At 48.0% G+C, this 13,986-nt stretch overlaps 1 protein-coding gene across 3 annotated transcripts in view; it reads left to right on the forward strand.

Annotated features, from left to right (window-relative positions):
* The first annotated feature begins 1,282 nt into the window (after positions 1-1,282).
* WBP1L (WW domain binding protein 1 like) overlaps positions 1,283-13,986 on the forward strand; it is a 47,938-nt gene continuing 35,234 nt past the window's right edge. The window contains exons 1-2 of one of the 3 annotated variants that reach the window (XM_015867209.1): positions 1,307-1,408; positions 7,707-7,766. In XM_015867209.1, coding sequence (XP_015722695.1) covers positions 1,322-1,408; positions 7,707-7,766 — 147 coding nt within the window. In that variant the 5' untranslated portion in view covers positions 1,307-1,321. Of the gene's footprint in view, positions 1,409-7,706; positions 7,767-13,986 lie in introns of all 3 variants that reach the window. The other 2 variants (XM_015867210.1, XM_015867213.1) reach the window with 2 other exon arrangements.

Consider the following 13,986-nt stretch of genomic DNA (forward strand, 5'->3'; position numbering starts at 1 on the left):
ATAGGAAGGAAACCTCACTGCCAGAAGTCAGTGCCGGACTCAGTCCTATTTGTGAAGAGCTGCGGGTGTTAATTACACTCCAGTGATGAGTCACTCCCAATCTGGGCTTGTCCCATGCTCCAGCTTCTGCCTCCTTCCTACTTCTAATTTCAGGACAGGATGGGAAAGGGAGCGAAGCTCTGCAGGGCTGAAACGTTGGTGCTGCAACATGTTTACAACCTTCTTTCAATAACAACCAGACCAAAGACGTCCTGTTGGGCTGCAGCAGGGCTGGTGAGCTACAGAAGCCTAAAATTTATGTCTGTGAATGATAAGCAGCCCCAGAACCTTGCCCAAGTGCTGCTGGAGGTGCTGAATCCAGGTTAAGCACGCAGGGTGTGTGCCCAATGGGTTAACTGCTGCCAACCCACGCTCGCAGGGGTGCAGGGTTAGGTGTGCCCCAAGTATCGCCCTGGTTGAAGAATCCCAGGGGCAGGAGATAAGCTGCTACGTTGATTATTTTTCTTTGCTGAGCACGTTATCAGAGCATCTCAGGAGCATCACGGTGCCAACCCCCTGTGGGGACTGCCTGGCACTGAGGGATTGGCACGGCACAGCGCCTGCACGCTGCCCACGAGCTGTGAGCGATCCACCTGCACCTGGGACAAGCCCAGGCAGAGGCTGCTGTGCTGGGACATCCCTTCCACATGCTGTGGTTCCCAACAGCAGCCCCCACTCAGCTGCTGGGATGTTGGGGGCCATGCCCAGCCCTGACTGGGTAGACTCCAGCACGGCACTTGTGTGCTGCAGGCAGGGATGTGGGCACCATGGTGGGTTCGCAGTGGCTTTGCAGCCTGCTGCCCATCCTCAGGGCCTGGCGTTGGGCTGGCGAACCCCCAGGGCTGGGTGGGCTGCATGGCTGCAGGGCACTGTGTGCACTGCAGAGGAGGCTGAGCAGGGTTTAAAGCTGCCAGGAGCCATGGCCAGCAGACGTGGCCGTGCGCTGTATGGCCGTCACAGAGCCCCTGAGCTGCCCCCCACGCCGTGGCACGGACACGAGTGGCAGCGCCCACACCCCCTTACACACAGTTCCGCCACTCACAACATGGCGCCCATCGCACCACCCCGGGCCCCCTGTCCGCCGCGCCACACTCAAGATGGCAGCTCCCTGCAGGCAGACCCCGCCCCTCCCGTTCTGGCGTGTCGAGCCAATAGCCGTCCGAGCTGCGCGCCGTCTGACCAATCAGCGATAGAAGGGGGCGGGACAAGGAGCGGGGTACCCCTCGGCTCCCGTCCCGGGCCGCAGTCGGGCTGGGGAGGCGGGGAGCGGGGGGTGGGGGGGATGGCGGGGAGGCTCCGTGCCGCCATGGCCCTCATGTTGTTCCAGGCGCTGCCCGAGGGGCTGCCCGCCAGCCTGGAGCCCGCCCAGGTAGGAGGCAGCCCGGGGGGCGCCGGTCGGAGGGTTCGATGTGTGCTAAGGGGTCGTGAGCGACAGCTGGATGAGAGGGGAGGGGGTTGTCAGCAGGCGAACTGCGGGCTGGGGGCGAGGCCTGGGGGGTCTGTCACGGTTGGGGGCTGAAATAGGGCTGGGGGGGCGGGGAGCGGCGTGTGGGACCGGGCTGGGGCTGGGGGACGGGGCTGCTGGGGGCTGCGGGACCCACTGTGCACGGAACAACGCCCGGGGGAGGGCGGCACTGAGAGGGCACGGGTGTGGGGTGACGGCAGGTGCCGTGTCACCTGGGGAGGGGGCAGCGAACGGGGTGGATGGGCCGGGGAGCGGGGCTTGTCCGGGCACAGGAGGCTGCTGTTGTGCAGGACGTGTGGGGTGAGCATCTAGAGCCAGCACGGCTGGAAAAGGGCTCTGAGAGCATCTAGTCCAACACATCAGCCTGTCACCACCGTGCCCACAAAGCCGTGTTTATCATGGGAAGGAAGGAGGGAGAGCGTTTCAGCCAGGATGATGGGAACCAGCCCTTGTCTTTGTAGGCTGTAACCGCCTTCTTCATTCCAAAGAAGTTCATTTGCTTTCCTCCATCACTTTACTCAGTCTTGTGCTTGTGCTGTGATGTGCTCCAGCAGTGTTCTTACACTGCCCCATGCAGAACCCATAGACCTTCACCTTGCTCAGTGTTGCTCATAGACAACTGTGCTGGGCCAGGTGTCCTGTGCACAACCTGGATCTTGTTGTTCATGGAGTCGTTATGTCTTTTTCATCCTCCATAGAACATAAATTGAGCAGGATTCCTTCAGATTTGATGCTCTGCTTAGGAGGCAGGAACTGACTTTCACATTTGTTGAAGATCTGAACCTCCACAGATTATGTGAAGGAATTTGCTGAAGGTCTGAATCCCCCTGGATACTGCTCCGTGCCTGCAGAGCACAGGTGCTGTGGTTACACAGTGTGTAGTTTCACCAGGACACGGGTGTGGAGTGTCCTGCTGGGAAAGGCGTCCATTGGAAAACATCCTGACTTCTGAAGCAGGTAGAGACGTGAGGAGTTTGACTGCAGATGTTTTAAATCTCCTTCTTTCAAGGCAGTGAGAGCACCAGGTGGACTTTAAAGGCTTTGTCATTAGAATCACTATGGTTGGAAATGACCTCTAAGATCATCTAGTCCAACCATCAGATTGGTAGCGTCATCCCAGATATTCTTGCTGTGGTTTGGCCTTTGATGCAGTAGGGAGCTGCAGGGTTGTGATGAACCATGTGTTTTCCATGTTGTCTCAACTGCCTCGAACTGGTGGAAGTCCCAGTGCTTGCTCTGCTCCACCACCAAGCCAACATACACAAACTGAGTGAATACAGGCACAAGGTGTTGTGGTGTTCCAGCTATGAGCGGCAGCCAGGTGCTAGGACTGTCTAGACAAAAGCTGTGCAGGTCTTCAGCCCTATAAATGCTAATCAAAACACTGTACCTGCTTTGAAGGTTGTGAAGGGCACTCCTTGTACAGCTTGTGTATTAGCCAAGGAACAGGTGGAGGAAAAGAATGGAAAGTAGAAATGGAGGAAGGGAAAAAGAGGGTGTAGAAGTATTCATACATAGACCTGCTTGTGGAATAGTTGCGTGCTTGACTTGTAGATATTCTCTCCCATCAGTGCACCAGGAATAGTCCTAAAATAGTAAGTCCTGGGTGGTACAGTATGTGATGGTGGGAGAGAAGAGCTTTGGCTGCCTGTGTTTTCTTTAGAGCACTTAGATATGGATGTGTCTCTTACTCGTTTTGTTTTCATAGCTTGTCTATATAAAACCCATGCGGTTTATTTTAGATCTTAGACTGTCTATCAAAGAGCTGGTATTATCTCACGGCATACTACAGATTGACAGCAACCCACTCAAAAACTGTCGTTTTTGAGTAATGTGGGATATATATATATATATATGTATATTTGAATAATGTGTGATCAGGGAAATTAGAATGTAACTAAACTTTGTCTGCTTTCATGTTGCCTTAGAGTATGATTTACCTGGAGGTGATGGGCTTGTAGTGGTGAGCAGTGCTGGCTGGAAAGATCTCTGCACCGAGGGTTCCTATGGTTTTAGCTAGACCTGTGACAGCATTCAGCTCTTGGTCTCTGCAGACCATGGCTGCCCTCAGTGCTCACGGTGACTCCTTCCTGCTGCCATCTCTGTATCAGACAGCTGCAATGCCCTGCTTGCTTCTGTGCTGGGGGGGGCTTGTGCAGGGTTTGTGCTTCTCTGAATACTCTCCTACAGAGCTGGAGGTCTGAGGCTGGGAGGTGCTGCAGGAAATGTGTCCTCTAAATAATTCAGGAGGTGGAGCTGTGCAGCCTAGCCACACTGAGCAAACATTGCTGAGAACACGCTGTACTATGCAGGAGGGTCTGATTTTTTCAGGTTAAAATAAGTCCAGGCTGCTGAGAATCTTTGAAGACCTTTCTTTGAATGAAGTCTTGTTTTGGGTGGCAAGTAGAGGAGAATGAAGATCATTAGCAAAGCCCAGTCCTGAGTCCAAGTGTTTTACCCTGTGACTGTTCATTGCATGTGTGCTTGCCATGGAGCACAAAGCTCTGTTAACAGGAGTTGGAGCACCTATCTGCAGATTAAAGGAAGATATGCTGCTGTTGTGTAACAAAAATAAGATCAGAGTAAACACAGGAAAAAGGAACCTGGCCATGCCCGGTTATGGCTGCACTTGTATAGCATTATCTGTGCACTGTCCTCATGCACAGAGAGGGACAGGGAAGTGGGGAAGTAAGAAATGAATTAGGGTGTCCTTTAAAATGAATGTCTTTTAGGAACAAGCTTGATCAAATTTGTAATGTTAAACTTTGAACATTAATCATTATTCTGTTGTGGATTCTATTGCAGTACATCCCAATGGGGCGAACTAAAGGTTATTTGATTGTCCATCTGCTTCCCACTGCAAGCAGCTTAATTATCACATCGTTTTCTCAACTGTTGTTTTCTTTAAAAACAAGAGATTTAAGTGAATGTTAACTATGTGGCAAGCCTGAGGAATCTGTCTTTCTCTAATAAGATGGTTTGGAGCCAAAATCTGACAGAAGCACAGATCTCCTTAAAGGCCCATTTCATTCCAAATTGAAGAGTTCTTGAAATGCTGTGACTCCAGAGATGATTCATCTGGGTGGCAGAGAGGAGCCTTGTGTCCAGGGCAGGCTTGACGTGACTTGGTGCATCTGACACCCCTTTAGCGCAGTGTTTGTGCTCAGGGCTGTGCTGGCTGTGACCGCACATGAAGTTACTGGGCTTGGTCCAGACCTGCCTGCGCTTGGGACCCTTTAGGAGTGTCACTGAGTAGTGTGTGAGCAGCAAAGCTTCATTTACCCACATCTAAGAGGGACCCATCTCAAAATACACACCAACTTCTTCAGTTAACGTATAGGTAATTAGTTGCAATAGCACTTTGGTGCTTCCTGAAATGCTATGTGTCTTTCAGGAGGAGAACTGCTTATACAACCCCAGAGTTGTATTTCGCCTGCTGAAATATCTTTGTGACTCTTGCTTTTTGGCTTGCTGATTTCCCCAGTTTTGGCAGGAGGCAGCAGAGATCAAAGTACGGCCTGTACTTGCTCAGAGCGGAGCCACTAAATAACTGTGCAGATTGAATTAAGGACTGCTCGTACCGCCGTGGTTATACCTCTGTGCGCTCCAGTGTCTCATCTGGATAGCGTGCTTCCCCACTGATTAACATTCTTCCATTCGTGAGCTGCCCTCATGATTGCACACAATGCTGTAAGAATTTCTTATTGCATCCTTGCAGCTGTGCAGCAGATGGAAGGCCTGGTCTGAAAGTATCCTGTGCACCCTGGGCGAGAGCAGGGTGTTTTGTTTAGGCCAAAAGTGATGGGCTGATCTTCTGGCCTCGTGCTCTGTCCCACGGTGTCTGTGCTGTGCCCTTTGGTCATGGCTGTGCCTGTGCAGCTCTGTCCTTGTCAGGCATATCCCGGACTGTTGGTAATGCATTGCTGCAGGTGGCCCTTTGTTCTGTCTCCTCACAGCATGCAGGTTTGGAGGTGTTCCTTTGACTCACACTGCCCTAATCTACAGGGGACAAGGTAAGAGGTAACCAGGTAACCCTTCCTGGTTAGCTGCGTAAGAATCTCCTCGGCTTGCTGATGTGTTTAACTGGTGATTTTATGGCTGTACGTGCTCCCATCTGGCATTTGATTTAGTGGGTTCATGAATCCCAGAGGACTGGGCAGCTACTGATGGGGTTGTAAGGACCCAGCATATCAGGGACGTCTCAACAGCAGTCCTTGAATCCAGGCTAGTGACAGACAATCATGGAAAGGCAACCATTCATGGATGCAATCCTTAGGACAAGCAGTGGAAAGCTTTTACCTCAATAAATTCTCCATTCCTCTTTATTCTTTTGCATTGCTATGAGATGGAAGTTCATTGCTTGTAGTGGTGATGTGCTTTTTATCATAGAATCCTTAGAGTTGGGATCCTTAAAAGTCATCTGGTCCCACTCCCCTGCAATGAACAGGGACACATACAGCTCCATCATGTGCTTCACTTGGAGCTCAATTTGCTGTCCTGCAATGTCAGTCAGCCTCGTGGAGTGAACTGATGGGAGGTCAGCTTTCAGAGCTCGACAGCTTTCAGAGTTCTGGTTACGGAACTACTTTTATTTTCTTTTTTCTCCTGCTGGCTGAACCACAGACAGAAGTGGAAAAGGCTGATGAGCTGTAGAGATGGTGATGGTTTCAGCCGGAATCTCACCACCATCTTGAACCTGTGCAAAAGGTATCGAGTGTTGCCTGTTGGAAGTGGGGAAACTCAGGCATGAATGGTATGTCTACAGGCATTGCAGAGGGCTTTTAATGAGCAGAACTGATTGACACTTTTCTCTTGTGTCCTGACACTTTGTAATGAGTTTTAATTTGTTAATGCTGAGTCAGAAGTTGGGTGCTTGGAAACTTATCTTCCGTGGGATCTGCTTTATGTCCCTGGTGGTGGGTGATGGCCAACATGGGAGCTGTCTGTTGGATCCTTCGGATCAGGCTGTTACATTGCATCCATCGGTGCCTCTGACAGTTCTGTGGCTCTGGCTGTGGGCACATGGATCCCAGCTGGCTCCTTAGGGATTGGGAATGACCAGGGGGGGAATAGGAGGATTAAACACTACCTGGGGCCTGGAGGAGGTGGTGGGCATTGTACAGGGATAAAGGATAAAGGCTGGGAAAAACCTTTTAAGAATGTAGTCTGTCTTCAAGGCCATGCTGTTGGGCTGACTTCATTGTGTCTTGCTCATCAACTGTTACAAACCCATGGGGAAATTTACTCTTAAGTGTTCCCCTCACCCCTTCTTGCAGGGAGAAAAGTCTTTTTCGCATAGGACTGGAAGGACCTTTGCTCTGTGCTTAGAAAGCGTTTAGTGCTGCTACCTGAATGTATTTGAGGGTCATGAGTCATGTCTGGGTCTCCTGTGTGGTGAATTCCTCCCTTTGTTGCTGGTTGTCCTGTTGGTTAGGCTGCAGGCTGCTTTTCAAGCAGCAAACGCTGAAGTGAAGGAGGAGGGTTGGGGGTGCATTGCGTTGTCTTCAGATTGCTTTGTCATTTTCACTTCTGCCTATTTAGGAGGAACAAACTTCACCAACAGCTTTCGTTCGACTCTTCAGCCTCCTGTGATGTGAAGCTGAGATAAAGCAGACTTGCAGACATCTGTCACTGCTGATTGTCCCTGTTTACTGACATTTAGCACTTGGGCTCAGACAAAGCCTGCCTGAAATTGCAGTGGCAAATATAATTTTTTCTATAAGTTACTTCTCTCTCCTTTTTCTACCTGTATTGATTGCTCTGTTCCTTTGTTCACCTCCTGCTTTTGTAGGGAAAAGGAGCATCCATTAGGAATCTTTTCCATCTCATCTCCTTGAATATTAATTTTCCTCTTGAGTTTGTGGTTTATTTTACAGCATTTCTTGCTATTACGCTCTGTCCTCCCCAGGCCTTACCAGTGTCATCACAGAGCAGTTAGGCTCCGCAAACCAGTTTTGTGCCCTTAGGTCTGTCCCTTGCCTGCAAAGTCCAAGGACCATCCTTTCATTAGAAGATGAAGGATTTCATTCCAGGAAAGCGTGGAATGATTCTCCTCATCATTGCGCTCCTTTTCATAGGAAACTTTAAGTTCTTGTGGCGTTTTTCAAGTATGGTCAGACTCTGAAATGAGTGCCCCTAAATTGTGTTTATTTGTGTCCTTGCTGTGAGAGCTCTTCTTATCACCAGCTCTTCTCTTGCACAGGCACTGTCTGCCAACAGCTCTTCTGAAGGCACTTTCCTTCCCTGCAGGACAGGGTGCAAGGTAAAACTTGTTTATGCTTTTAACTAATGTCTAATGTCTTTCATTAAAGGAACAGGCTTCAAAAATACTGCTTTTACCCAGTTCATCCCATTAACTTGTTAATTGCAGGCCTGACACTGCTTCTGTGTCAGCTTTTTTCCCTGCCCCAAGAGCAAGCATTTCGCATTTGGGAGCTTTTGATGAGAGGGAGGGATATGAAGGAAAAAAAAATACACAATTTTGGTTTTTAATTTTGCAGAGGGTTTTTTTTTTCCCCCTTCTATGGTGAATTTTAAATTATTGTCAAAAATAATGTTTTTTTTAATGTCACTTTGTGCTTCTGGGTCTTTCCTTTGGATGCTGCTGCTTTTTGCAAGAGCTCTTCAGCTCTGATCCTGGCTCACTGTGATATTAAGCAAGCAGTTCCACATATCTCAGCGTCCCCATGTCAGGTGGTGGATGCACTATGAGCTGTGGGGCTTTTGTGTGGGTCAGGATATGAGAAGGTTGCGTGGCACCTAGTGTGTAGATGCTGTGTATTTCCCTCGTCAGCTGGAGGCCTAGATGAAAGCCTTCAGGTCTCAGTTATTAGTTAACCAAGAAGCTGCTGGTTTTCTTCTGCAAGGTTTCGGTCTAGAGGTTTTCAATGGCCTCCAGTGCTATGGTCAATTTTTACCTAATCATTGAGACATGGTTTTATGGTTCTTGGCTTCTGCTGTGCTCAGGTGGGAGCTGTTCTTCTGTTTGTCTGGAAGGCATTGCTGTAAATCATCTACATGCAACAATGTGAGAGGCTCCAGCTTTTGTGCCCCTTGCATGGCATCTGCTGTGTTTGCTGCACAGAGAACAAATACTCCAAGTGTAAGCTTTTCTTCCTTTGCAGCTCTTGGTTAATTGGCTCTGCAGTCAGGAAGCTGAGTTTCACGTACTGCCTTCCCCTTGGAGGCAGTGGCAGGCAGGGCTGCAGGCTGGGACTCAACCAGCAGGTTGAGTGAGCGAGGCTGTGAAACCAGAGCTCTGCAATGCTAACACAGGATCTGCAAAGTGAGCACAGAACCCAAACTGGCGGTGCAGACTGTTTTGATAGCTGCATTTTGGCTTTAAAAATCCTCAGATGCTTAGAACAAGGGAGTCTGTTTTCTAGACCTGTGAACCAAAAAGCAAAAACCTTTGGATGGCCGTGAACCACAGGAGCCTGCTGTACATTCCTTGGAGAGTGGGGGGGAGAGAAGCTGGGAGCACACTGCCAGCAGGTCCTATTGCACGGGGGTGGTGTTGGCCAGGCAGGCAGCACGGCTTCCAAGTGCCCCCGAGACACGGACGTCAGCACGCAAGCTTGCCTTGCTTTCTTTGGCAGCGACAAGTTCAACTGCCCAGCAACTCAGCTGCTGGAAAGGCTCAGACATCTGTTTTAAGTTCTTAGAGGATGGGATCCCTTCATAATAGCCATACTTTCTTTGAAGAGTAAGGTGATCTGATGTGTGTTTGAGGAGGGCGAGGAGGACGTTTTATATTTGCACACCAAAAAGACACCCTCTGTTTCCAAACAAGCACCTCCTGCTTTTTCTCATTGCACCTTTCATTCAGGTGATGGGGTGGACCTGCTGATTTGACTGCCTGGTTCTTTAGGGTTAGCTCACCTCCATTCTGACATGCTTAGACTTTCCATCCAGCAACCCTGCAGATAACCCTCAAGTTCTTCTGAGAATAGCGAGTGCTTCTGCCTGGCGGTGTGTGTTCCTCTGTGCATTCATTGCTCTCATTAAAGTGAGTATGTACCAATAACACCTTTGAGCCTCTTACTCAAATTAGGTAGTGTGTGTCCTACAGAAGAGCCCTCTTCAGAGTGCCTCCCAAGGTTATGCTGCCACACGATGGTTAATAAATGTTCATCAAAACGAAATGAGCTGGAGACTTTGAATAGTTTCCCAAGTCCAGTTCTCCATAGTGCAGTTTGCAGCAAGCGTGACTTACTCTCAGCAGATTGACCTCGTGTGGACTTGTGCCTGTGTAAGAAGCAGCTGAAATCAGTGGTCAGAGTGCTAATCACAAGCTGCAGACAGTGGGGTATTATGCAGGGAGAATGCTCCATGAGCCTCTTGTTGCAGCATTCTCATTCAAAAGGTCACTTCCGTGAGTTCGTGTGCAGCTGAATTTAATGTTCTTTCTCAGCGAGGCAGGCCACAGCGGAGAGCGCATAATTACAATAAATACAACTTTGTTCTCAGCTGAAAAATCCATCTGAAATAAATTTTTTCCAGCCCTTCCAAGAAACGCTTCTAGTAAGATAAATAAAAGCAATTCTTGCAGATTTCACATTCATTCAGCAGGAATGTTGGTGGGTGTAGGGTGCCTCCACTTAAGTCACTCACTGTAGTGCCTTCTGGGCTCTGTCAGCCCGTGTTTTCAATAGCTGGCCATGGGTAGCATTTGCAAATTGGGCTTCTTACAAGCCAAGTAGGGCCAAGTTCTTTCATTACTTAGTGTGAACTCTGCGTATTACTTTGGAGTAAAATTGGTCTTAACAGCGAGTACAGGGAGTTGTTAGGCTCTCAACTTGAAAAAACTCACAATGATGCTTTAATAGGTGTATCTGTTTTTAGGGACATGCATGTATTTATACGAGCTTTCGTGGCTTTTTTTTCCCTCTCACTGTGTAGGCAAAGTGGATTTGTTTTCTTCTGTATTCTGTTTCGCAACACTGGAAATATAGAGAAGGTCTCTGCCTAAACACAGAAGGGAAGCTAAGGGGATTTTTTTTTATACTGAACTTCTAAGCAAGTACTTAAACAAAAAATCCCCTCTTTGCTTTCATCTTCTGAGAGGCTGAGCTGTGTGAGAAATGCTCTGACTTCCCTTGCTTTTAGTATCTTAACCAAGTATAGCAAAGACCCTGTGCTCTTTGATCAGGATACTGCTGCTGATGGAAGCTGAACCTTCGTGTTGTGTCTCTGGGACCTTGAGCAGGTCTGGTTACCTTTCAGATTCAGAGGGACTGTATGGGGTGGCCCTTGAGTGTCTTTACCCTGTTGCTGCAGGGGCTTTGGATAAGCAGTTCCCAGTCCTCTGGACTCATGTGCCTTGCTCCAAGTTGCTGTAGCCATGGTTTTGGGAACTACCTGGTCTTGCCATGTGGTTTCCCATTGCTGTGAGGTCTATCTTCCTCAGGGTTCATCTGGAGCCTGTAAGGCCATAAAGGAAAGAAGGCTTGCATGTTGATGTCATCACTAAATGAAAGATAATGCAGATGCTTGGCTCTTGCAGTGAGTTTGGACGTCCCCGTGGTGCCCTGCTCAGTGTGAGGAATTGCTCCTAAGCTGTGGTCCCGAATATATCTTCCCATTTCCTTTTAATTTTGGATTTCACCAAAGCTGGTATTTCAAAAGGGAAAAAATCCTAAATGTGATCTCTGGGCAGAAAGTGGAGGAAGCTCACTGAAATCTGACCGCTCTGACTTGATTAAATGCAAGTGATAGTGCTGGGAGGAGGGGTGGAAACTCGCTTCTCCTTTCATTCATGGTCTATGTGCTAGGCTAGATACTCATCTCTTAAAGACTTGATATCTCTACGAGCTCCAGTGGGTCTCCAGTGAAACCAGAGGGTGATCAAAGGGAGAATATACTCTGTTATCAGAGCGTTGGTTAGTACCTTATGGTCACCTTCCATATCAACCAGGAGCAGATTTCATCAACAGTCTGCCTTTTTTTTTTCTTTTTTTTTTTCTTTTTCCTTTATTTTCTCATGGTATTTTTTTATTCTTTTCTCTCGTTGCTTGTCTTTGTTCCTCCCACTGCCTTTGGATTCCTGATGCAAGTCTTTGTGTTCTCTTAATTTTATCTACTGAAATGATCAGAAGGGAGTGCTTGGTACTTGCTAATGAAGTTCTTTGGCAATTAGAGGACTGGGGAAACTCCTCCAAACAAATTGCTGTTTCAGGATCTCTCTAGGCATCCTGACCCTGACTGTACATGGTTTTGGTGGTTTTTCCCCCCTCCAAAGATTGCCTTGAGTTAGAAAATCAGCTTGTCTTAAAATGAAAATGTTCTCCAAAACCTGAATTTCACGTGGGCTTTGTAAACTTGTAATTCGGATTTGGTTTGGTCTTTGGAAAGTAGGCAGTGCTGTTGTCTGGGAAGTTACAGGGCGAGAAACATGAGGAACTGCTGGAAGTCACATTAACTGAGTCTGCTTGGAGAGCTGCCTCAGTTCTCTCCAAGAAGGCCTGACTTCTGCATTTCTGCCGTGTGCTGTGGGTGATGCTCACAAGGATGGTCACTTGAATAGTTGCAACAGTCTTGGATGCACAACATTACAAAGGGTAGAAAGAATGCCAGGCTTCCAGATAGTCCCCTAGGACTCTACTTCAGCCTCTGCGCTGATCTCTAGAAGCACATTCTGCTTTGATCCTTGCTAAGTTTTATGTGGGCAAACCAGAAAGCCCTTTTTCTAGAGGTTCACGCCCTTGGACTTCTGGAGGTGATAGCTGGGGGTGTTTGCTGGCATCTTTACTCCTTTCCAAGCTCCATCAGGGCCAATGTTCGAGGTTTTGAGCTGACCTGGATGATCCCTATCCCTATCCACTACAGGTTTCCGGTGGGAGGTATTAGACTTACTCCCCTCTTTATCAACCCTGAGAACAGCTGTTATTTAAAAGTTGCTCAAGTTTTTCAACATGATTTTGGGATGACTGCTGATTCCTCCAGCCCCTTGTTTTCTTTTAGAATTTCTAATCCCATTTTCTATGACTAACTTCAGTTGCGTGGTTTCCACAGCAAGGATTAGGGTTTACTGCCATAGGTACGTCATTCTGCCTTTGAAGCTGCTTGCTCATGCTTTCCTTGGCAAGCTCTTGCAGATGTGCTCAGCAACAACAGAGATCTTATCTTTTCTAAAGCTGCAAAAGGGTTAATCTGAGGAGTGTTTTTATGAAGCCAGGTTCTTTATTCTTCAAAGCTTTTACTGTGATTGTTTTTGATGATTTTGGAAGATTTATCACATCTGTCTTTGTAATTTATATTACGTTTTTCTTTCTTCGCTTGAAGCTTTTTTAATGATACATAGGATATAGTTAAAGTTAAGAGTGATAAGCAGCTTTCCTTGGCAAGCCCTAAATTGCATGCCCCTTGGGTACTAACTGGAGAACGTGACTGTCTACACATGGATGGCAAGAGGTTTTTGGCTAGTATGTCTGGGGTGGTTGAATGAGCAAGCACAGGGCATCTGAAGTATGTCTGCAGCTTATAAACAAAGGCAGGGAAAGGGCTTGCATCTCCTAGGCAGGCGGAGAGCAGCAGCAGCACATCTTCTTGAGCGCCTTTTTGTGGTGATGGTCACCATTGTGGTTGAGCTCGTTGTGTGCGCAGGGAGGACGGCTGGTGGCTGTTTGAGGGAGTGTTACTTTTCATCAGGGAGATGAAAGATATCGCTATTGATCAGGGAATTCTCTTTATGTGGAGGCTCTCCAATGAAATGGAGCACCTGTGCATATGCAGCACTTCATTAAAAATGTGAGACAGGATGTGCCCTCTGATGGGAGCTGTTAATTGTGCTTTTGGCTCCGTCTGCCTCTCCAGCAGATGTACACCACGGTGACATTTTTGCAACCTAATAAAATATTACAGGATGCTTCACCTCAAGTGGAAACTTGATTGCTGCTTTCAGCCAGCGTGTCTTTGGAATCAGGTGAGGTGCGTGCACGCCTCACAGGCGGTTGCACCTATCTGCTGGCAGAGCTGCAGGGTATTGATGCAAGGTTCATGGACTGCAAGGGCCTGAATGGCTCTGGTGGGATAGGTGTTAGATGCCTGGCTCTGCTTGTTTGGTACGACGTAGTTGATGGGCAGATGGTCCCGATATTAGTTTTTAATCACTGACTCACTGTGCAGTTGTTTGCGTAGTTCAATCCAAAATGTCTTGAATTTTTTTGTGCGCTTCTAAAGACACAAGGGAGACTTCTTTGGACTCACTGTGTTTATCCCTCATCTAGTAATGAAGGCTGAACTTTGTTAATTGTGACTCCTGGCACGAAGTTGTATGCTTGAATACATGTAATATACGGGTCTTCCAGAAACCCCTGGGAATCTGGTGACTTGTCTTTCAATTTTATTGCTTTTTGGAGTTGCACAGATCGAGACGCTTTTATTTCTGAAGATTTCATTTGTCTAACATTTTCCTATGCAGGAAGTAGCGTCTCCTGGGATTTAAGTATTTGCTGATGCAAACCTCTGCCATCACAGGACTG

This window comes from Coturnix japonica, chromosome 6 (genome assembly GCF_001577835.2).
Source record: "Coturnix japonica isolate 7356 chromosome 6, Coturnix japonica 2.1, whole genome shotgun sequence".
NCBI lineage: Eukaryota > Metazoa > Chordata > Aves > Galliformes > Phasianidae > Coturnix > Coturnix japonica.